The 22,592-nt window shown below is 42.6% G+C and overlaps 1 protein-coding gene across 1 annotated transcript; it reads left to right on the top strand.

Moving 5' to 3' along the window:
* The first annotated feature begins 3,240 nt into the window (after positions 1-3,240).
* On the top strand, positions 3,241-18,136 carry LOC122225977. Its single transcript, XM_042948655.1, has 4 exons — positions 3,241-3,289; positions 5,392-5,545; positions 8,832-8,969; positions 17,746-18,136. Exons 1-4 carry the CDS (start codon positions 3,241-3,243, stop codon positions 18,134-18,136), a joined length of 732 nt encoding a protein of 243 aa, XP_042804589.1.
* The last annotated feature ends 4,456 nt before the right edge of the window (positions 18,137-22,592 follow it).

Raw genomic sequence — 22,592 nt, 5'->3', positions numbered from 1 at the left:
AAGTGTCTGACAGAGTTGCAGAACCCAGGCCAATTCCAAAGGCAGAGCAGAGTGGGAGGGGGAGCTAGAAGGGCTGAGGAAGGAAAGAAAAGGAGAAAAAAAAAGATCCTGGCCCAGCAGGAGTGATAAAAATGTGAGCTCAAGGCAAGCTTGGATTTATGCATTTAGACAATTCTGTTAAACTAAATGGGAGTTAATCTGTTGTAAATCTTTCCGCTGCTCGGTGATTCTGCAGAAATTCTCTTACAGTAATTGGGAATAAAAAGAAACATAATGGCCACACTGATCAGTATATAGCCACGGTCACTGTGGACATAAGAAAGTGGTTGGCCAGCACTTGAAAGGAGACATACCCATGGACATGTGCCCTGTCACAGACAGGTACGTCCTGACAATGAGGTGGACAGAGCAAGTATGTCTGCCCCCACCAATCCACTGAGTGCCAGCATTGCCTGCTTACACTTTTTTTCTGTGTCTTTTTTTGCTTATTGCCTCAGTCCTCAGAAATCCCACCTGGGTGAGGTCAGCTGCCTGTCTCTAGCCATTGTCTGTGAACTCCACTGCTGTTTCTTCAGCTGCTGATGGGCAAATGCCTGTGATTATAGGCACCCAGCTGGGGCGATGTGCCCCAGGCTTTCTGTGGCTGTTCTCACTCCCCTCACTGCCAGCCCTCTTTGTCTGACCCCGAACCAGGTTCAGCCACTCAGATAAGTCCTTCATATTGTCATGAATCATGTTCGATCTTGTGTAACCAGTATATTAGGCCATCTGTAGCCACTGGAGCCCAAACATGTAAACACTCTATTTTTTTCTAATACTACTTTCAACCAGGCTCCATCAAACTCTCTTCTGGTCCTTTCATGGCATCTTGTGCAGAACGTATAAGTCTCAGTCACTTCTGGTTGTTGTAAGCTAACACAGTTTAAAACTTTAATCTTACTTTGAGTCTTTTGAGCCAAGCATCAGGCTCCCAAAATGCAGAATGGTATGGAGGCATGGTTGACCTTTTCAGGTGTGCTCCCCTTCTCTGCTTGAGGCTGAGAGCCATCAGGAGTCATCCAATGTCCCTGCTGGGGATGAGGAATAACCAGGTCTGTCTCTGGTTCATCTAGCTCTATCCACCGGAGGCTGCTGCTCTACAGAGGACCCCAAGAATGACATCCATGGTCTTGAGTCTGTGCTCATCTATGCCCCAGCTCCTTCCCTTGCTGACAATCCCGTTTTGGTTCCTGTGGTCTGTATCCTCAATATCCATGGATTTAGGACTTTCACCTGCTTGGTGGCTGCGTAGGCTGCCCCATGGATCTTGCCCTCCCATTCCCCATGCTTCTTCATGTGTAACTGTTGCTGTCAGTGCCCCCTCCATAACCCTTTGCTCATCCCCTTCCAAGCACACTGGCCTGTTCCTCTGCATATGCAATAGTACCTCTTGTCTTTCACAATCTGTTCTTCCCTAGCTTGGAACAGTCTGCCTTTCTTCTCCCCCAGTCTTAGTCCTAATTGTCTTTTAGGCCAAGTACAAACCTGCTTCTCTGGAAAGGCCAATAGTCCCCCTTCACCATTCTGCCCTCCCTTATGGGATCAGCTATCCCCTGAATCCATAAAGCACTTCATTAAATTAAGTATCATGCTGGACTGTGTTTTTCAACTTGTCCATCCTCCCAACTAAACAGTGTTTTCCTTGAAGGCATGGACCAATAATACTTAAATGTTCTCTTTAAGTATGTCCACAGAATAGTTCTGTGCATGTAGGCATTTAGTGTTTACTCATTGAATGAATGAACAAATAAATGACTGTGCTGGACTAAGAAGGAATTAATGAAGCTACCTGGTCAGCTTGCACTCAGCATTCTGGTCAGATAAGGTGGAGGGTAACTTTGAGGCAGGGCAAGAATGGAGCCAGGCAGTGAGTATGAACAGGTAAGATGAGCTGAGTGTAAGCACTGAGGAGTGGGGCGGGGTGGGGGGGGGGGAAGGGGGCAGTGGACACAGGGAAGTGAGAGCTGCTTACAGAGGCAGCTACTACTTACCTCTGGCCAAGTGTTGCTTCAAGAAAATGTTGCCAGATCTCATGGTTCCACGAGCAGATATACAAGGAAACCATAGGTAAATTTTCTAGATTTTAAAAACAAATGCCCACATGGGAACTAAATCTAACCTCTGCACACTTAGTCTGTGACAGTGACTTTTAAAAAATCGGATAACCTAGCAGATTAAAAATAGTGGCCTGTAGTGAGACTAGCTTCACATGGTGGTGGAGATGGCTGGCAGTTCTCCATGAACGTACTTTAGGATGTTCCTACCTCCCAGCAGCGTATGTGACATCTAAACCCGAAAGCTCTGGGTTCTAGATTTGGGGTCTACACAATAATACCTTATATTATATACATGGGGATCTGTGTTTTCAAATCATGCTTCCTTTCATTTCTCATGAGATTCCAGATAACTGACATTGAGGAAAGGATTTTCACCATAGCTCACAAAGGGCTGTTGGCTCCTTCTGAGGAGTGTGTCCATCAGTATCTCTTCCCAATGGAAGGTCAGCAAGGTTTTTCTCTCTGCATATGACTGGTTGGACCAGAAATGGTAAATAGTTTGGGACAAAGGAGGCCACATGAGCTGAGTATGATGTGGGGCTCACCCAGCTAGGCCCCCAACCCAGTCAAATACTCTATCTTAGAAAATGTGAAAGTGATGTCCATCCAGATAAGCCAGCAGGACCCAGTCCCCATCCAGTTCCAAAGGCAGGTTAAATGGCAGTTCTCTAGAGTTGCTGCAGAATCCTAACCCAGGGTGATCCAGGGTGTTCTAGACATTCACCATATCTCAGAGTCTGTCAGGCTTGAAAACATCACAACCCAGTGGTACAGACCATGTGGGGGCTGAAACAGTTTCCATCTCTTCTCATTTTCCAGGCTCCCCACAACTAGGATTGCCAGATAAAACACAAGATGCTCAGGTACATTTGAATTTCAGATAAACAACAAATAATCGGCTGGTAAATCTATGCTCCATGCAACTGGGACTTGTATTTAGCTCTTGAGACCTTAACTTCAACTCTTTCTCTTCACCTCACCATCGTCCCTAAACACAGCTGCCAATCTGCCTGGAAGGGGTGGTGCCAGCAGGTCCAATATGCAGATCTGTGGGGCCTGAGAGCAGAGACCGTATGTGCTGGAAAACCAATGAAAGGTAACACCACCCTGGGCTTACATTCTCATTCACAATCCCTTAGAAAACATGACAGGAAATACCAATGGAAGCAGTAAAATTGAAGGTCACAAGGCTGGTAAGATCACAAGGTGACAAGTCTGATGGCTGGCCCCCTGGCCTGTGCATGGTGCCTTGAATGGTCATGCTGGCCTTTTAGGTCCTGTACAAAGTCCAATAGAGCAGACAAAAACATATTGTAGACTTCTTATGTGGCTGGGCAAGTCTCATAACCTCCCTAATCAGTTTTATTTTCTGAAAACAAGGCAATTGAATCTCTGGTCTCTGAAACCCTTCGCTGCTCTAACGTTCTGTGCTAGAGCCCCCTGGGTTCTTGTTCCCACTCTGCCACCTCCTAATGGTTTAAGCTCAGGAAAGGAGCTAAGTTCTTCCCCTTCAGAGGCACTAAAAAGGAGACATTTTTGGACAATGGGCCTCAAGATGTTGGATCAAAAAGTAGCAGAGGGCCTCTGAGCACACTTCAGTGCCAGTAGGATTGCACTGACCTTGCTTGCAGTTGCATATATGGAGTTGACACAGAGGAACTCCCAGCCCCCTTCCTCAGTACTCTCCACCCAGACTTGAGCAGTAGGGCAGAGTGTAGTAGGAGATATTCTCAACATTTCTGAAATGAGGTGATTTTCTGGGTGCAGAACTCTAACTAAGGTATCTCCTTCTTCTCTTTTGGAAGTCAGAGAGGAAAGTGCTGATGTAAAACAACGAGGATCAACCCAGAATCCAAGCTTCCAGAGTAAAAAACCTCCCTCAGTGTAAGTCTCCCAACAGAGACCAGCACGGAAAATCCCAGGCCACCTCCAGAGAGAAGAGTAATCATGGACTTTCTGGGATATAACTGGGTGGTGGCAAAATAGATGGCAGGAGAGGGTGTGTCAGTCACTAATAATCCAGCAACCTCCAGTGCACTTAAATTGTACCAGAAGAACATACATTCTTGCCTCTGTGGGGATAGAGCAAGAATGCAAATTAATATTTATCAGATTCCAGGAATAAGCCACACTTCATGTATGTTTTCTTATTTCGTCCTTAACAGCTCTGGAAAATAGATATCAGTATCTCACTTTTGCTGATGGTATAAAAATGAGAAGAATAAACAGAAACCTCATGGCCACACATTGTATGAGGCTCCGTGAAAAAGAAAGAAAAAGAAAGAAAGAAAGAAAGAAAGAAAGAAAGAAAGAAAGAAAGAGAAAGAAGATGCAAAAACTTTAGCGTTCAGATGGAGAGTCTAGGAAGTGTTGGAATGGACATTCTGGTGGCAGGGAGCTGCATTCATTTGGGAAGGGAAGGAACAAAAGATTGTAGTGCACGGGAAAGGAAATCAGGACTAATTGCCTAGAAAAACAGACGGATGTTGGTGCGCATGAGCACTGAGTTTACAGGTAATCAGTCCCTATCTGCACAGAGCTGTGGCTACCTGCCTGGGGCTGGATGGACATAATGCATTAGGGAGGGAAACACCCAAGGGTCACTGCAGGAGCATCTGAGGACATAAGTACCTTAGAAATCTTCTTCACCAGAGAGACCTGTTCACCAGAGAGACCTCTTGAAGGAGGGGGAGTTCCAGGGGTCACTGGACGACCCCGGAATTGACACAGACTGAATTAAAGGCTTCAGTGTACCTCTGTGATTAGGACACCAGACCCATCTATTAGATTGTCCCAAGAGCTCTTGAAATGGGATGGATGGTATGCTGAGTCAGCTGTTTCTTGAAAATAATTACATGATGAAGTATTAAAACTTAACTACCATCAGTGGATGTGGATGGGAGGACATTGAGGCCCAGAAAGGTTAACTGAATGGGAGTTCAGTTCATAGAACTAGTAAGTGGAAGGTCCAGCACTGGCTCAGGTCTACTCCATTCCAAAGTCTCTGCTCTTCGCTTGGTGCCTACATAGTCAGAGTTCACTGGCCCCGGCAAGACCTTCCTTCCCCAAAGGATAACTTAATAATGTCCTGATGTCTAACATAATGCAATTTTATGTGGTAATTTATTCTGTGAAAGGTGTGGTTTTCAGGATTTAAGTCCCATTAATCATTAGTACTTCTTTAAAATGAGCTTCTCAGTGGATGGGGTGTATTAATAATACCACGAGAGGACTTCAAGCACAGAGATCCCTATGGATTCCCATAAGTGTTCTGACAATTCTCTAACACCTACAGGGTGTCCTACAATTCAGTTCAATTCTGACATTAACTATCCAGCATTGCCTGGGACCCCACAGTTAAGGGCAAAGTCTTTCACAAGACTGGGACCACTTCAGACACCAGCCTCAAGTTCAGGTATCCCAAGCTACCCACACCCCTTCCTGGCAAGGTACAAATCCAAAAATGCCCCTTTTCTACCCCAACAGGGTAATCTGCAATTCAGCTCTGCCACCCAGAGTTAGTGTCAGATACCACAAGGGCTCAGTCCTTCACAGGATTGCCTTGTTCAGACACCCACTGTTCTTGGGGGGGCCAGGGGCACATACCCTTCTGACTGTCCATAAATTCAGGGGTTCCCATAAGCAAATTTATATAAGCTTTGATAATTCACTAGAATGACTCACAGAACACACTTCAAGTGCTTATTTATGATTATAGGGATTATTATTATAAGGTATTTAGATCAGGTTTAGCCAAATGAAGATATGCATAAGGCAAGGTCTTGGGGAGGGTGAAGATGTTCTGTTCCCCTTCCTCATAGAATCAGTGCATGATACCCAACTAGCACACCAATGTGCTCAACCAGGAAATTCCACCGAATGTGGTGTCCAGAGTTGTTGGTTTTTTTTATATTTATTTCTTTTTAAGAGATAGAGAGACAGAGCATGAGCAGGGGGAGGGGCAAAGGGAGAGGAAGACACAGAATCTGAAGCAAGCTCCAGGCTCTGAGCTGTCAGCATAGAGCCTGATGCGGGGCTTGAACTCACAAACCTTGAGATCATGACCTAAGACAAAGTCGGAGGCTTAACTGACTGAGTCACCCAGATGCCCCCAGTTTTTATTAGAGTACTTATTAGAGTTTCATTATATATCAACTCACTTGCCACCTGTTTGAACTCAATCTCTAAGCCCCTGAACCCCCACTCAGAGGTTGAGTGGATAAAATTCCAACCCTCTAATTACAAAGTAAGTGTTTCTGATGACCACATCCTATCCTAAAGCTCCCTAAGGATCTACCATTTGTCACCTGATTGGCACAGCAAACACTCTGACTCAGGAGATTCCAAGAGTTTTTAAAGCTCTGTGCAAGGAACTGGGCACAAAGATCAGATATATTCTTCATTATACCACACTGTGAGATGGGGAGATGATTTCACTAAAAGGGGGAAAGAGCCTAGCAGAGGAATCAGGGGTTCTCAAACCAGGCGATAAAACAATGAGTAAAAACAGATGTGGTCTTTGCCTAAGACCAGGGACTCTAGGAGAATCAACATGGTGTTGTGGTTGAGAACACGGCTCTGGGCACAGATTCTAACTCTCTACCTCTCACCAGCTATCATATTTTAGATAAAACGACTGTGTAATCTCTCTGGTCTCATTTTCCATATCTGCTTGATGGGGCTAATACTAAGCCTAACCTCAAAGTCTTGTCATGAAGATTTAACAAGACAATCCATGATATGCACTTAGTGTTTGATAAATGGTAAGATATTTGGAATAATAGTATCATAATCACCATAGTATCATAATAACCATCATTATCATAGTGGGGAAGATAGACATGGAATGTCTGTAAAATAATTATTACACAATTCTTTATGCAATGAAGGAAAGCAACTAAGTTGTATTATAGTTGTGTTTTTTACATCATGGGTTGTAACCCATTGATGAATCATAAAATTAGTTTAGGGAGTTACCACCAGCACTTTTGAAAAGTGTAAAAGAATAGACAATATCAGAGAGCATTGTTTACTAAAAAATTGTTTCCATTGCATCTATGTGTATGCATTTTGAATATGTTGTACTGAGTCACCATGGAAAATGCACTGTTATTTCAATTTACTGAACTAAGCTCTTTGAAGGCAGAATGACATTAAAATCATCTTTCAATTCCTAAAAGTCAAACACAAGGCTCAGTACAAAATAGACACTAGTAAATCTGTTTTCAATAAAAGGAGATTGATGGGTAGATGAATATAATTGAATTCTAAATGTCTTCATTGAGTATGGGATATGAACCAATGTTTTTGCTGTGTACTGAACGGGACACAGAAACTCTTAAGTCCAGGGCTCCATCCTATAGACTTGAATGTAAAAAAACAAAACAAACAAACAAACAAGCAAAAACCATAAAAACCGTGAGAGTACAATCCAAGAAAATATCGTTATGTTTATTTGACAATTATTTGATGGGTCCCTATTATATATCTAGCACTATTCTAGGAAAGGAGAGTAAAATACTGACCAGAGAACCCATCCTCATGTAACTTAAATTCTGGTGAATGAGATAGAAAATAAGCAATCAGATACATAATATAATGTCAGCAGTGATAAGTGCCATGAGGAAAAACGAAGGAGGAGAAGAGGAAGGGCAACATCAGCTGCCCTTTTGGATGGCAAGGTGAAAATTTGGTGCGCGAGCACAGACCCAAATGAAGCAAAGTGCTGAGTCATATGGCCATCTTAGGAAAGAGTGTACAAGCAAAAAATAATCCAAGGGCAAATGTCTGAAAATGGGCCACATTTGATTCACTTGAAAAAGAGCAAGAAGGTAGGAGCGTCTGGGTGGCTCAGTAGGTTGGGCGTCTGACTTTGGCTCAGGTCATGATCTTGCTGCTTGTGGGTTCGAGGCCCACTTCGGGCTCTATGCAGACAGCTCGGATCCTAGAGCCTGCTTCGGATTCTGTGTCTCCCTTTGTTCTGTCCCTCGGATTCTGTCCCTCCCCTGTTCACACTCCCTCTCTCAAAAATACATAAACATTAAGAAATTAAGAAAAAGAAGAAGAAGAAAGAGCAAGAACTGCTGTAGGTGGAGACCAGGGAGTGAAGAGATTGTGTGTGTGTGTGTGTGTGTGTGTGTGTGTGTGTGTGTTTGTGTGTTTAGCTACCAAAATGCTATGCATGATAAGCTCGACAAAGAGGACAATGAAGACCTCTTTGTGAGGCAAGAAAGGAAAATGTGCAATGAGCAATGGCTATGTACTAATGACAGTGTATTCCCTTCTTTAATCCTCACAATAGCCACCATGACAATCATAATACCTAATAATATACTGATTACTGCCTTCAGCACTGTGTGTACAAACTCATTGATAAGAAGCCTGTGACACTTTATAGAGGAGGAAACAAGCTCAGATATTTGAAATGATTTGCCCAAGTGGCTGAAGCCAGCAACAGGCAGACCTGGGTTTTTAATTGACTACTGTGTGACCCTTCATCCCAATTGACCCACCCCACAGACTCTTGGGGGGGATATTTCAGATTAGGTCATGCCTGGGTAGATCTGGGAGGAGAGAGCAGGGGTGAAAAAAAGGGCCATTTCAAGTACTCTAGTTCAGACTAGAGTGATGTGGGTGGATGAGGCCTTAACATGGAGACTGCATAGCTGTAGTAGGAAAAGGGACCCAACTCAGGTGGCTCCACAGGCAGTGCTGTTCCCACCCTCTCTTTGTCAGATGCCAGCTGTCATCACAATGGAAAGGCAGCAGCCTGAACTGTCATGGCCCAGAGGAAATTCACAAGCAATGCAGGTACCCTCCAACAAAGCTAACAACTTTTTGGTCAGAAGCAATGCGGAATCCGAAGGATCCAGGGTATTGAAGTAAAGTAGTTACCTTTGTGATGGTATAAGAATATTTGGGGTGACTGGGTGGCTGATTTCGTTAACCAGCCAACTCTTGGTTTTGGCTCAGGCCATGGTCTCATGGTTTTGTGGGATAGAGCCCTGCATCAGGCTCCGCGCTGCCAGTGAGCCTACTTGGGATTCTCTCTCTGCCCTTCCCCACTTGTGCTGTCTCTGTCTCTCTCAAAAAATAAACTTAAAAAAAACGTAAAACAAAAAAAGAATATTATTTGTTGCCTCCCTACCACTTTGACCTTTCCGAATAGAGCGCTGTGTGACGGCAGCCTGTCAAGGATGTTTTCTATCATGCTCCCAGATTGACTCCCATGCAACTGCCCACCAGCATCTTCTCTGGAGTCCGAAAACTTGGCAAGGCAAGAAAAGGTTCCATCTGAGGTGAAGAGAGGTGCTTATGCCCTTGTGCTCCTCCCACTGCAGGGAAGCACCTGTTCATTACAGCCTAGCCACACACCACCCACACTGCCACCCAACACATCCTATAGGACTAAGAGAAGGGCAGTTGTGTGTGCCAGAAGCAATGTCCAGTGGAAATGTATAGCTCCATGTGCAATCAAGACTTTAACCTTCCCAAAAAAGAGGTCTGGCCTTTGCCCTTGGCTACTAGAAAATGATCTATGGGCCCTTGGAATGTTTGTTTGCCTAGGGATCTTGGGTCACACCAAGGTCACATTGGATAGCCTAACAATGTGATTGAGGGTAGGGACAGGATGCGCTGGATAGTAACAATGTGATTGAGGTGAAGGCTTTGAGTCATGTAATATCAGTCAGTCTTTAGGAGGGGCTGGAGACAAAGGTTACCTGCATGTCCAATTGATGAATCATGCCTAACCTAATGGAGCCGTAGTAGAAATTCCAAATACTAAGGCTCAGGTGAGCTTTCCTGATTGGTAATAGTCCATGTTGATTGTCACAAGTCATCATCAGGAGAGAGACATCATCCTGACTCCACAGGGAGAACCACTGAAAATTCCACATTTTGGACCCTCCTAGACTCTGCCCTCTATGCTTCTTGCCTTGGCTAACTTTCATATGCATCCTTTCCCTCTAATAAACTGTGACCATGAGTGTAACAGCCTTCAGTGAGCTCTGAGTTTTTTTCTAGCAAATTATTGAACCTAAGGTTGGTTTTGGGAACCCCCAAACTTGCAATTGGTTTCAGAAGTAAAGATAGTCTTGCATGGACTGCTCCCTCTCATATTTACCTGCAAATAGACGAGACATGGGCGTCTTTCCTCTTCCCTTGGCTAGCTACATCATCTCAAGTAATTCACTTACTCTGGAATCTGGCTTGTGCATCTGCAAAGTGTGCATAATGTATATCAGATATGGCTGCTAGATAATTAAATCATGAGTTAGAGTCAGGCTGACCCACAGAATAAAGGGCAGGAATCCAGAGACCATCCACTACTCTTCTCTTACTCCTTCTGGCCTTTCTGAACAAACCAGGATAACTATTTACTTCCAAACTTTAATTTTCCTGCCCTTTACTGGAAAGAACTACCCCATACCTCCCTGTGGCTGAGTCCTTCCCAACACGTAGGTCTCTACTCAAATGTCTTCTCTTCCATGCTATCCAACTTAGTGCCTCACTCTGGGCACTTCCTACAACATCTTTCTGCTTTACTTTCTTCATAGCAATTATCTCCAGCTGTAATTCTCTTGATCACATCTTGATTCATGGGTTTAATCTCCATCTTTCCCTCTGAAATTAAACTCTGAAAAAGCAGGTCCAAATAGGTCTTGTCCATGGCTATGTCCCTAGATTCTATAGTCGTACCTGACCTGTGGTACAATGGCTATTTGTTGAATTAGTGAACTTCTTCCTTTAATTGGAGAGAAAATAACAAAAGACTGGAATAGAAAAGGAGTCTGCCACATAGCACACATCATCAGGGTAAGCATATTTAGCTAAAGCTTTTCCCTGTTGTGTCCAAGTTTCCTCACCTTTTAAACAGATTTGAATTTTGTTAGAATTAAGTGAGATGAATATAAAATTGTTCCAGACAAAGTCCAAGTTTTGAACTCATGCTACTTGCTCCTATTGTGAAACCAGTAGTTGGTGGTGGTGGTAGTGGTGGCAGTGGTGGTTTGGTTTGATTTTGTGTCTTTTGGGTTTTGTTTTTGCAGGAGAGAGGTTATTTGTTTGGTTGATCATGTTTGGTTTTTGTTTGTGTTTTTGTGATGAAGCGAAAAAGAAATGCCACAGTTATAAGAGAAGTGTGTCAAAAGAAAACTTTAGCATGTAAGTGGAGGAGGCAGATGAAGAGGGTGGATTGGGTGTGTCTGTGCTATGCTTGGCTTACCAGGCAAAGTGCCTTCCCTGTAAGCCCCTTTTGGGTCTCTTTTAGTGTGACTCCTGGGAGGGCTAAGGGTAGCAGTGTGCATAAATCATTGGCACATCATGAGGATCCACAATATTGGACCTCCCTAGGTTTTGTCCTGGCAAGTGAATCAAGAATTCAAACACTGGCATTTCCCTGCTTTGGATAGGAGTTTGGCACTTATAATTTCTTTTTTTTTACAGAGTGGGAAAGAAGGCATTAGACAGTGACAAATGTGTCTCCTGAAGGTAACTTAATGCAGATTCCAAAAGCAGCAAATTGGCTTCTCTGGAGAGTTGGTCCCTTTCTGCAGACTGACAGAGACACAAGCAGATGTTGGTACTTTCACTTTTACCTTGATGGCAGGTTATGAACAGAAGGTCAGATTAAACTTGGAGATGTGTGTGTGTGTGTGTGTGTGTGTGTGTGTGTGTATGTGTGTGTATGTATACTGTTACTTTATTTTCATAAGGAAAAAGACAATGAGAAAGAACCTCGAATTCAAACAGAGCCAGGAATAAAAATCCAGAGTCAACACAGCCACATGAGCGACTTTTGGGCATGTCCCTTCCATTTCGTTGTAGTCACCATGTTTACCCCCAATTCCCATCCTCCCCTATTTAAAATAGCCCTACTTGCTTGGGCATTCACATCTCCTCCTGTGTTTTCCTCCAAGTCAATTCCACACAGCTTTAAGGCAGAGCACGTGACTCCTCAGCAAATCTCACCTCCCCCACATAAGTTACTGGTTCAGGAGGGGCCACTCAGTCCAATTTGGGTAATAAAACTGGAAAATGTTTACCTAGTGGCTTCCAGGGAAAATAATCCTCTCTCTTAAGAGAGATTTCAGAAGAGAAACGTCCTCTCTCTTGATATGGACCCAGAAACCTCCCTCACTGAAGCTTTGGGCAGCCACCTTGCAACCACAAGGGGGAGCCAGGAGATGACAGAGTAGAGGGAAAGAACCCAGGTCCTGCCATTACCTAGCTGTTTAACTATGCAAGCCTGGGCCTCAAATGCCCAGAGAAACTTTCCAGGAAAGTTGAGCTAATAGAGTTGATTTGTCTATTTTTTGAATCGAAACACATTTACATCCTACCTAATGCAACTGGTCGGCTCCTGGACTCATCAATTTATTCTTCCCACATCTTTTATTCCTTCTTTTATCCATTTATTCGTTCAACAAACAGATCACGATTACTTAACTGGGGACTTGCAATAAACTCTTTAAGGTCACAGTTTAGAGATAAATACAAAACCAAGTTTTATTAAAATAAAAAAGGATTCAGTCCAGTAAGATAAGTGCCATAAGGAAGGTGATATAAGATACAGAGTGGCACAAAGAGAGCATCAATCAACTGTAACTTGGACGGAAAAAGAAGAGTCGTCAGGGTCTTGAGCAGTGAGGAGACATTCTTTCCAGGCAGAAGGAGGGCAATGTTACATCAGGCAGAAAAATAAACATGTTTAAGGATTCAGAGGTGCAAAATAGCAAGAAAGAGCTCAAGGAAGAACAAGCAATTCAGTATGACTGGAGTGTGTGGACATGAAAGGGAAATGTTGGGAGACAAAACTGACAGCTAGAAAAGGGAGGATTTGAAGGACTTTGCATGCCACCATTAGGGAGACACTAATGGGTTTTAGGCAGTAGTTTTCCATTCTGTAGGTTCTCCCAAAGTCACCCTTCCTCCAGAAGCCTTCCATGACTACATACATATTTCAGTGAGCCTTGAAATGCATTCTATCCAACTATCCAATTTGGTAGCACACAACACTAAGGCATGACATGTGTCCAAGACCCAGAGAAGCCAGTAACCAGTGTCTCACTTCTCTCTCTGGAGTAAGTGAGTACTCCATTAAGGCAAGTCAAACTAAATGGAGGACCCCTAGTGACTTCAAAGTTACCCAATGGCATTTGCCTTTGAAATAAATTAAGATCTCTTGGATCCATTATTGCCAAGAAAGTTTTTTGTGATATATTTCCAAGGAGTCATTGGCAAAATAAAAGCATTTATTTTATTTTATGTGTTCGATCATACATTCATTTATATGACAAACTCTTAGAGTTTGGTACTAGATAAGTTGCTAAATGATTAAAACCTGTATTATTATCTTTGACAGCTTCTTGATTCTTTTTCTCAGAACTGTAAAAGCTTAGCAAGTCCCATAAAAATGTATGTGCCTTCCATGGCAGCCAGGCTGCCAGGGCAAAAGGAGCCCTGAATATGCAATCCCCATTCATCCCCAGTGCCTTTGCTCAAGATGTTCTCCTGCCAGGAAGGCCCTTCCTTCTGTTTACTTTTGCTTTTGCTCATCAAGGCCAAATTGAAGACCTACCTCTTTCCTGAGATCAGATTACAAAGAAAGCACTAGACTGGCAATGAGGCGATTTAGTTGCATTAGGTTTGCAGAGTCACTTGAAAAGCTGAGCATGTTTCTCCAATAGTAAAATAAGAGATTTCAACAGATCAGTTCAAGATACAGGTATTGAGCAATTAGCTTATAGATTAGACTTTAATAGAGGCTGACATATAAAGATAAGTATGATACTATCTCTTTTTTTGAGGATTTCTCAAACTGCATGGGGAAAGACATACAGAGATACATACAAAAATAATTACAATAGCTAAATATTATTACACAGTATGGGAGACTGTGTCAATGTTTTCCAAAAATGCACCAAGCTGGTATTCTGTAATCCCATCCTCTGATAGTTTTTTCAACATTTTATACTTAATTCATCACAGTTTATATGAATTAAACTTTTTTTTTCAACTCAACTAAACCATAAATGTATTTTTTAAAGAAACACATTTGCAATATGGTTTAGAGTTAGCAAAAATATTTCATTTGTGATAGCTAATTAAATCATCACATTAAATTATTAAGCTATATTATTTGTCTTCTATAGAAGAAGAGGATCCAAGAAGATAAGCATCTTATTCAATCTCATACAAATAAGTGGCAGACCCATGGTACAAGATTAACTGGTTTCCTTTCTGTGCCATGATGCTCAGTCCTCATGCCCTTAGGTCAGAGTTCTCCCTCTCTCTTTCTCTCTCCTTCTCTTTCTCCCTCTCTCTTTCTCTCTCTTTCTTTCACACACATGCACATCTTTTATTTAAAATTTTGTTAAGAGGGGCACCTGGGTGCCTCAGCTGGTTAAGTGTCCAACTCTTGGTTTGGCCTCAGGTCATGACCTCACGGTTTGCGTGTTTGAGTCCCATGGTGGGCTCTACACTCTCAGTGCAGAGCCTACTTGGAATTCTCTCTGTCTCCCTCTCTCTCTCTACCTCTCCTCCACTCGTTCTCTCTCCTGTCTCTCTCTCTCTCTCTCTCATTCTCTCTCTCAAAAATAAATAAATAAGCTTTAAAAAACTGTTAAGAAGCAACATTATAGAGATGTGGAAGCCTATACAAATTACCTCCCCTTTTACACCACTCTTATCCTAAAATGCCTCTGCTTCTTCCACTTCACCTACTTCATCAGAACAGATATCCTTCTCTTCTCTATGTCTAACCCCTTGTCACACACCTGAGCAATCCCTCCCACCCACATCAAGACTTTTCTCTAGGAGCGCCTGGGTGGCTCAGTCAATTAAGCATCTGACTTCAGCTCAGGTCATGATCTCATGGTTCCTGGGTTCGAGCCCATGTTGGATTCTGTGCTGACAGCTCAGAGCCTGGAACGTGCTTCAGATTTAGTGTCTCCCTCTTTCTCTACCCGTTCTCTCCTCCTGCTCTGTCCCTCTCAAACATTAAAAAACAATTAAGACTTTTCTCTATTGAATCTTCCCTCTTAGTGTCTCTTCCTTTCTTTCACTGAAAAATGTTTACATGCACCCTCATCCCAAATCAACATCATTAATTAAGGCTATTCTATACCAAGCCTTGAGTTGAATATTGGGGTAACAAACATGAATAAAATGTGAGTTTTGTCATTGAAGAACTTGTCCTCAAGGCTTAGGAGACAAGCAAAGTCATGGCATTACTTCATGCAAGGAACTCTTGTTCTCACTGAAGTTCAGACATAGATCAAGAGAAGATTGTAGTTTAACAAACCAAGAACCATGACATTCCTGTCCAAACACCCAATCACACATTCAAAACTAGTCAACTTACCACTACCTATAAAAGTCCCAGTTATTGTTTAATCCCAAAGCCTGACCGCATGGTGTTCTCTACATCATAAATGCCTCTTCAAAGATCTTAGGCTGGCAATCGCATCCTGTTCCTCAAAGTGCTCTAGTTTTCTTATAATCATAAGTTTGCTTCCTACATTTTGCAAAATTAAGCAACTTTTGAGGTTTGGCTCACATTCATTGGCATTCTTCTGCTTGACCCCACATGCTTTTGAAGAAGGAGGACTCTGCATTCATGAACAAGAAAGAGACAGGCCCCAGGACAGGGAAGAACTCATCGCACAAGGACTCACAGGTGGCCAATGGGTCTGGAATGAAGGCAGCAGAAGGCAGTGATGTGTGCAGAAGCTGAAGCAGTAGGAAGAAACAGGTTGATACCTTAGAAGCCAAGCTATCAGTTTTTGACTTGATCTTTAAAAGACTGAAAGTCATTTAAGGATTTGGGGTTGGGGATGCTGTGTCAGATTTCCTTTCTGAGGAGATTATTTAGTTTGTTGTACAGAGAACAGGTGCAATGGGGAGTAGCTGGAGGGCAGCTGGTCAGGAAGACATTATAGATGTTGAGGAGAGGCGAAGGTGGCCCGGACTCTACCCTGAGAAGAGTATGAACGAAGTGCAGCCCGATGCCACCCGCAAGCAGAGCCATATGGCTCCCTTCTGTCTCACATCTGGCCCATCACTCTTTCCCGTCTGTCGCCACCAAGTGGGTCCACAGAGAATAGCTAATGACAAATACATTCACACAGGGACTGGGCAAGGCCAGACAGACAGTTGGGGACTAGAAGAATGTATGAAACTCTGAGGCACACACTTTTTGTGAGGATTAGATGAGAAGGGACATATCAACTTTTCGGTGCAGGATGTAGAATACCAAATGTTTGGTAAGCCATCCAGGATTCTGAAGAACAGAACCACTTGAACACAACCAAGTTTACGTTAGGCTGAGGCTGCTTAAGGCAATGTTGCTGGTATGGGAAGAGCCACAAAGAACCAGAAAGGCAGGGCACGGCATTGAGCCTGAAGGTCTAGCCCACGATAGAGTCAGGTGAATGAGTAATGAGGCTGGAATCTCAACAACCTGAAAACAGTGTAGAATAAGAGATGAGGGATGGGATAGACAAGGGGTTCAGACCTGAGGCCGTCAGCCAACAGCAGAGCGGAGCTGCCATAGTTGAGCGGCAACCATCGTATGGGGCCGAGCAGGCTTGCAGGCTGAGGAAATTGTGCAGAGCAGATCTCCAGAGCAGAATCCTGGGTGCAGCACCTAAAAAGGACAGGGAACGTGCTGCTTCCAGAAGAAGGACACCACTCCCACCACTGGGCTCCAGACCTCATGGACCTCGTGTGCTCACTTACACGATTCTCCCTAGCAGCAAGGTGGAAGGAGTAGCTTGTTAACCTTCTCAGTAGCTCACCTGTGCTGTTTGTACACGGGGATCCAGGAAGCTGCCACTCTCCCAAAGAAGAAAACAAATACTGGTGATACAAAAAAAAAAAAGCCTTAATATTCGATTCCTTTGAGATTCGGTGGAGCTCTCTAAGTGAAATCCCTGAATCACGGATAAAAACAGAGTAAGTACAGATGAAGAGGTGCCATCTCTCAGAATGCTCTGAGAAAAGCAGGAAGCCAACCAGGAGGACCACTGCTATGAGAAGTGTCCAACCAGAGATGTGTTCAGAAAGAGGGCCCAAGAAACTCTTACCTACCTAGAAAGTGTTCAAAGGCTGCAACTGAAAGTCTTTGCTGTCACAGGCTGAGGACCAGAAGAGGAAGAGGGGGAAGACTCATGGTCTTCAGTGCTCAGAAGGCAGCAGATTTTGGTGGATGCAGGCTCTCGGGTTAACATGCCAGAGATCAAGACCCTGTGAAAGAACCCAGGTGTCCCTAACACCATGGGGCAGCAGTCACCTTATCTGTAAAGTGTGCACACCCATAAACAATTTTTCAGCAAGATGGCTTGAATTTGAAATAAGATAAAATTATGTAAAGCACCCAGCATGGTGCCTGGCACACTTGAGATGTCCCCTGGGTTCATACATTTAATGAATGCTTAATGAGCTCCTACTATTCACTAGATAGTTCCCTGAGTACTGGGGATGTGGTAGTTAGAAGAAGAAAAAAAATTCCTGTCCATATGAAGCTTATATTTGAGGGAGGATGACAAAAGAAATAGGTCAGCAAAGATTCTAACATGGGATGTGTGTGACGTGTTCAAGCAATTGTGGTGACAGTTTCTTTTCCTTCTCCTCCTGTCCCTTCAAGACCACTCAACACACGTCCTCTGTGGGCCTTCCTGTCTTCGGTCTTCAAGCTGTATCATCTCTTGGGGAGATGTCTTCCAAACCTGTGCCCGTTCTGTGAAAAGTTCCTCTATGGAAGTAGAGCAGGTGCTTCCTTCAGAGAAGCAGATTTCCCTCAGAGAACTAACCTGTCTCCAAGCCTGACAACTGGCAGTGGGCAGGCGGTCCTACCCCCAAGGCCTTGCAGATTTCTGCTTATCACAGCTTCTCAGAATGCCTTCGGATGCCTGTGGCAGCCTGGGCACATGCCTCGGAAGGGAAGCAGATTATTCACAAGAAGGAAGTGTGAGATAGAAGATGTAGTGAGAGCGGGGAAGGGGGGCAAAGAGACCCACAGCCACTCCCCCTTCTGATTTCTGACCAAAAAAAAAAAGAAAAAAAAACCCAAAGGCTTAGATTGTGTTCCTCAGAGGCTCTCCCCCCACTGGTTAATGGAAAAGGCAGGTGGGAAGTGAAAAGGCAGAAAGGAAATATGGAATGTTTTCTTTTGCTTTGTTGGCTTTGGAAAGCTAAAAAAGAATCCACCACCTGTGATTCTAGCCCTGATTGCAAAACACTCTGTTCTTTTAGCTCTGAGTCTGTAGTTAGCAGATTGTCAGTTTAGCCTCACAGCAGCATCGCGGCCAAAAAAGATTAGACATTTTAATTTCCTGAGCAGGTGCAGGCATCGGGACTGGTTTCAGAATACCAGTAAAAAGTGGAATAGAGGTGGAGAAGAAAAGCAAGGACTAGGGTTATATGCTTTTGTGTGGTGGAGCAGGGTGGGGTGGGCAGAGGAGGAACAAATGAGGCAAAAACAAGACAAATGTAAGCATGTGGAAGAAGAACTACAAGAAATAGAAGAGGGTGGCAACCAGAAGGGGACTGAGGGTACCTCAGGGAAATTACTATAAATTTGGAGATCAAAGGGAGGGGGGCATTCCGTACATCTGCTCCCATGTTAAGCTCAACCTCACATATGATCAGGGTCATAATTAATCCACAGTGGTTGGTGAAAATGTGAAAAGATTCTGTTGCCCCAGCAGACATGGCAGCTGTTCTCACAGCCTGTCTTAGTGAGCAGAGCTGCATTTCACCGCCATACATGCACCATTGTGCAGATCACAAACGTACACCTCTGCCTGATGGCCCCTTTCATACTATAAAATTGATTTTAAGGAAGACAGCAGGACTTTGGAATGTTGAGACAGAGATGTTCTATCATGAGATAAAAGAAAGCAAAGTGGCAAGTGGGGAGAAGAAAAAGGTGAAAGAATGCAGCTCTGAAAACTTGGCTGTGAGAATCTCAAATAGTCAAAGGCCATATCTCCAAAGGAGGAGCACATTTCCTAGAATAGAGCCAATGATGTGGGAGGATGAGAGTCAAGGCACCTGCCCAGGCCCCACCCTCTGGGATTCTTTCCCACCACCGTCTCAATCTCACTCAGCCAATGAACGAAGAAATGCATTTTTGATTCCATAGATCTTATCCCATCCCAGTCTTTCAGTGATGTGGGAAAGGGAGGGAACATGGAGATGATGTAATTATTACCTTATATGTGCCTGAGGTCTGTTTTTACACGAATTTATTTAATAAGCATTTATTGTGCACTCACTATGTGCTAACCATTCCGCTAGGTACTGGCCGTATAACTGCACCAAGGTAATCACCATCTCTTTGCCCATATGACCATTGTGATTATGACACAAGATAAAGTGAAAGCAGTACACAAAATTATTAACATGAACAGGTATGGTAATAATAATAATAATGGTTCCTGTCTCATAGAATTGTTTAATGGCTAAATTAGATGATATGAGTGATTGAACACAATGCATGGTTCAAAGTAGGTTATCCATAGCATTACTTACCTTCCCATATTTCTTCTTCCTTTCCAACTTTAGAAATGAGAAGAAATACTCAGTTTCAGATGGACAAAGCTAGAAGAATGTTGCTGTCACCATTACAATATAAACAATTTCAGGAAAAACCTCAATTACTTTTCTTGCACTCATTAGGGAATTCAGGTCACAGGACAAAAATCTGAGAATCTAGAGAGTCACCACAGAGAGAAACAAGGCCCACCAAGACACCCAACAGGACTCAATAATGCCAGTAGGAAGATTCAGCGAGAAAATTTTAATGAATTTCTAAAATCTGAATGTGGTCTAGTTTGAGAGTGTGAAACCCCTTTGACCACAGACACAGAGAAGTCCACACTTTATTTTTTAATTTATTTAGTTAAATTAATTAATTAAATTTTATTTCTAATTTTAAGTTTTCACTTTAATTCTAGTTAGTTAACACACACTATTATATTAGTTTCAGGTGTACAGTCAAGAAACAGACTCTTGGGGCACCTGGGTGGCTCAGTTGGTTAAGCGACTGACTTTAGCTCAGGTCATGATCTCGTGGTTCGTGAGTTCAAGCCCCGTGTCGGGCTGGGAGCCTGGCGCCTGCTTCGGATTCTGTGTACCCTCTCTCTCTGCCCCTTCCCAACTCATGCTTTGTCTCTTTCTGTCTCTGAAAAATGAATAAACCTTAAAAAAATTTTTTTTAAGAAACAGACTCTTAATTATAGGTCCACACCCGCTTGAAAGCATTTCCTCCAGGACCCCATCAGGCATTCACAAGGAAAATCAGAGAACCCTGAGAAGGCTCCCCCACAGAGCTGGCTGGGGAATATGGGGCAGTAGGTATTGCTGAGATCCATCCACAACCATTTTTCTATCTTCCTTACAGAACAGAAACATTAATCTATGGAGAAAAGGTAACAAAAACAGTAGCCCAAGGGCACTTGAGAATACCTCCTACAACTGGTGGAAGGGAATAGGGGGAAAAAAAATCTACCCATGGAAGAAGGGTGCACATACATGCTATGCCCACTATGATTTTTGGGAGAACGGGTAGAAAAACTTGTGAAAGCCATAGCCGCAAGACACAGATTAAATGACTGTCTAGAAGGAAGGTTGAATTATAACTTCAGAGAATACCCTCACTCTTACTTCCCACATTGCACTAACAAGCTCTGAGTAAAAATGAAGGGATAGGGCTAGGAGCACCATGAGAGAAAGATTTTATCTGACATGCAGTACAAAGTAAAGATACAGAGCTTAGTAAGTAGAACTAGAGCCAAAATAGGAGCAGGTTTTGAGGAAAATGCTGTGGTTTATTAGCTCATGCACTAAACACAACATTGCACTGGTAGAAGCAGAAGTCTCTGATGCATGAGGACAGTAAAAGTAACAACAAACTTCAAAAAAACTTCATTTTCAACTGGATAACACAAACCTTCCCACATTGAAATCAACAGGAGACAAAAGCTTGCTTTTCTTCCAGCACAAAAATATTTACTTAAGTATACAACATGTCTGACTTTTAACAACAGCAAAAAATATGGGACATGCCAAAAGGCAAGAAAAAAACATAGCCTGAAGAGACAAAGCAATAATAAGTATCAATAATGGATATGATCCAGATTTGTGTAGGTTTTTCCTCCATTAATCTCATCAGGTGCTCTTAGGAAAGGAAGTATCAGGCTCTGTTAGAAAAGGTAGAAAAAATAGATGACATGAATAATCAGATAGGCAATTTCATCAAAGAAATGTAAACCATTAGAAATAATATGAAAATGTCAGCAATCTAAAATACAGTAACAGAGATTATATATTAAAAGAAGATCTCAACAGGCCTATTAGTGTTGTCAGCATAGCCAAAAAAGTATGAGAGAACTTAAAGACAGGTCACTAGAAATTACTCAGCTGAAACACAAATGAGCAAAAAGTAAAACAACAACAACAAAAATAGAGCACACAAAATATACAAACAATTAGATCCCAAAAAGAGAAGAGAAAATCAGAAAGAAGAAATAAGTGCCAAGATTTTTCTAAAATTTGTGGCAGACAGCAAAACAAAAATCTAAATAGCTCAAAGACAGTAGGCAGCATAAATATCAAATAAACCACAACTAGGAATATTATATTCAAAGTGCTGCAACCAATGACAAAAAGAAAATCTTGAGTACAGGCAGAGAAAACAAAGAACATTGCCTACAGGAGACCAAGGACATTAATTACATAAGATTTATCATTGATAATAATGCAAGCAAGAAGACAATGAAGTGACACCTTCAAAGTTTGGGGGGGGGACATCAATCCAAAATTCTGTACCCAGTAAAAATGTACTTCAAAAGTGAAGGAGAAATGAGATATTCTCAGACAAACAAAAACTGAGGTAGCTCACTGTAGACTAACATACTTTATAAGAAATGATTTTTTAAAAAGTTATTCAGACAGAAGGAATATGATATTTGACAGAAACTTGGCACTACATAAAGAAATGAAAAGCATTGGAGATAGAGTAAGTAGAGGTAAAATAAAAATCATTTTCTTTATTTTTAATTTCTTTAATTTCTTTAAATTCTTAAAAATAAGTGACTCTTTAAGGCAAAAATAGTAAAAACAAACAAACAAACAAACAAACAAACAAACAAACAAAAAAAAAACCATCTTCTGTGTTTAAGGTATATATGTAGGGGCACCTGGGTGGCTCAGTCAGTTAAGCGTCTGACTTCAGTTCAGGTCACGATCTCACAGCTGGTGGGTTTGAGCCCCTTCTTGGGCTCTGTGCTGATAGCTCAGAGCCTGGAGCCTGCTTCAGATTCTGTGTCTCCCTCTTTCTCTGCCCCTCCCCTGCTTGCTCTCTATCTGTCAAAAATAAATAAACATTTAAAAAAAATTAAAGTATATATAACAGTCATATTATGCTAAGCAAAATAAGTCAGAGACACAAATGCCATATGATTTCACTCATGGGTGGGATTTAGGAAA

The sequence above is a fragment of the Panthera leo genome, chromosome C1 (assembly GCF_018350215.1).
Source record: "Panthera leo isolate Ple1 chromosome C1, P.leo_Ple1_pat1.1, whole genome shotgun sequence".
NCBI lineage: Eukaryota > Metazoa > Chordata > Mammalia > Carnivora > Felidae > Panthera > Panthera leo.
This window is presented reverse-complemented; position numbering and strand designations above follow the sequence as displayed.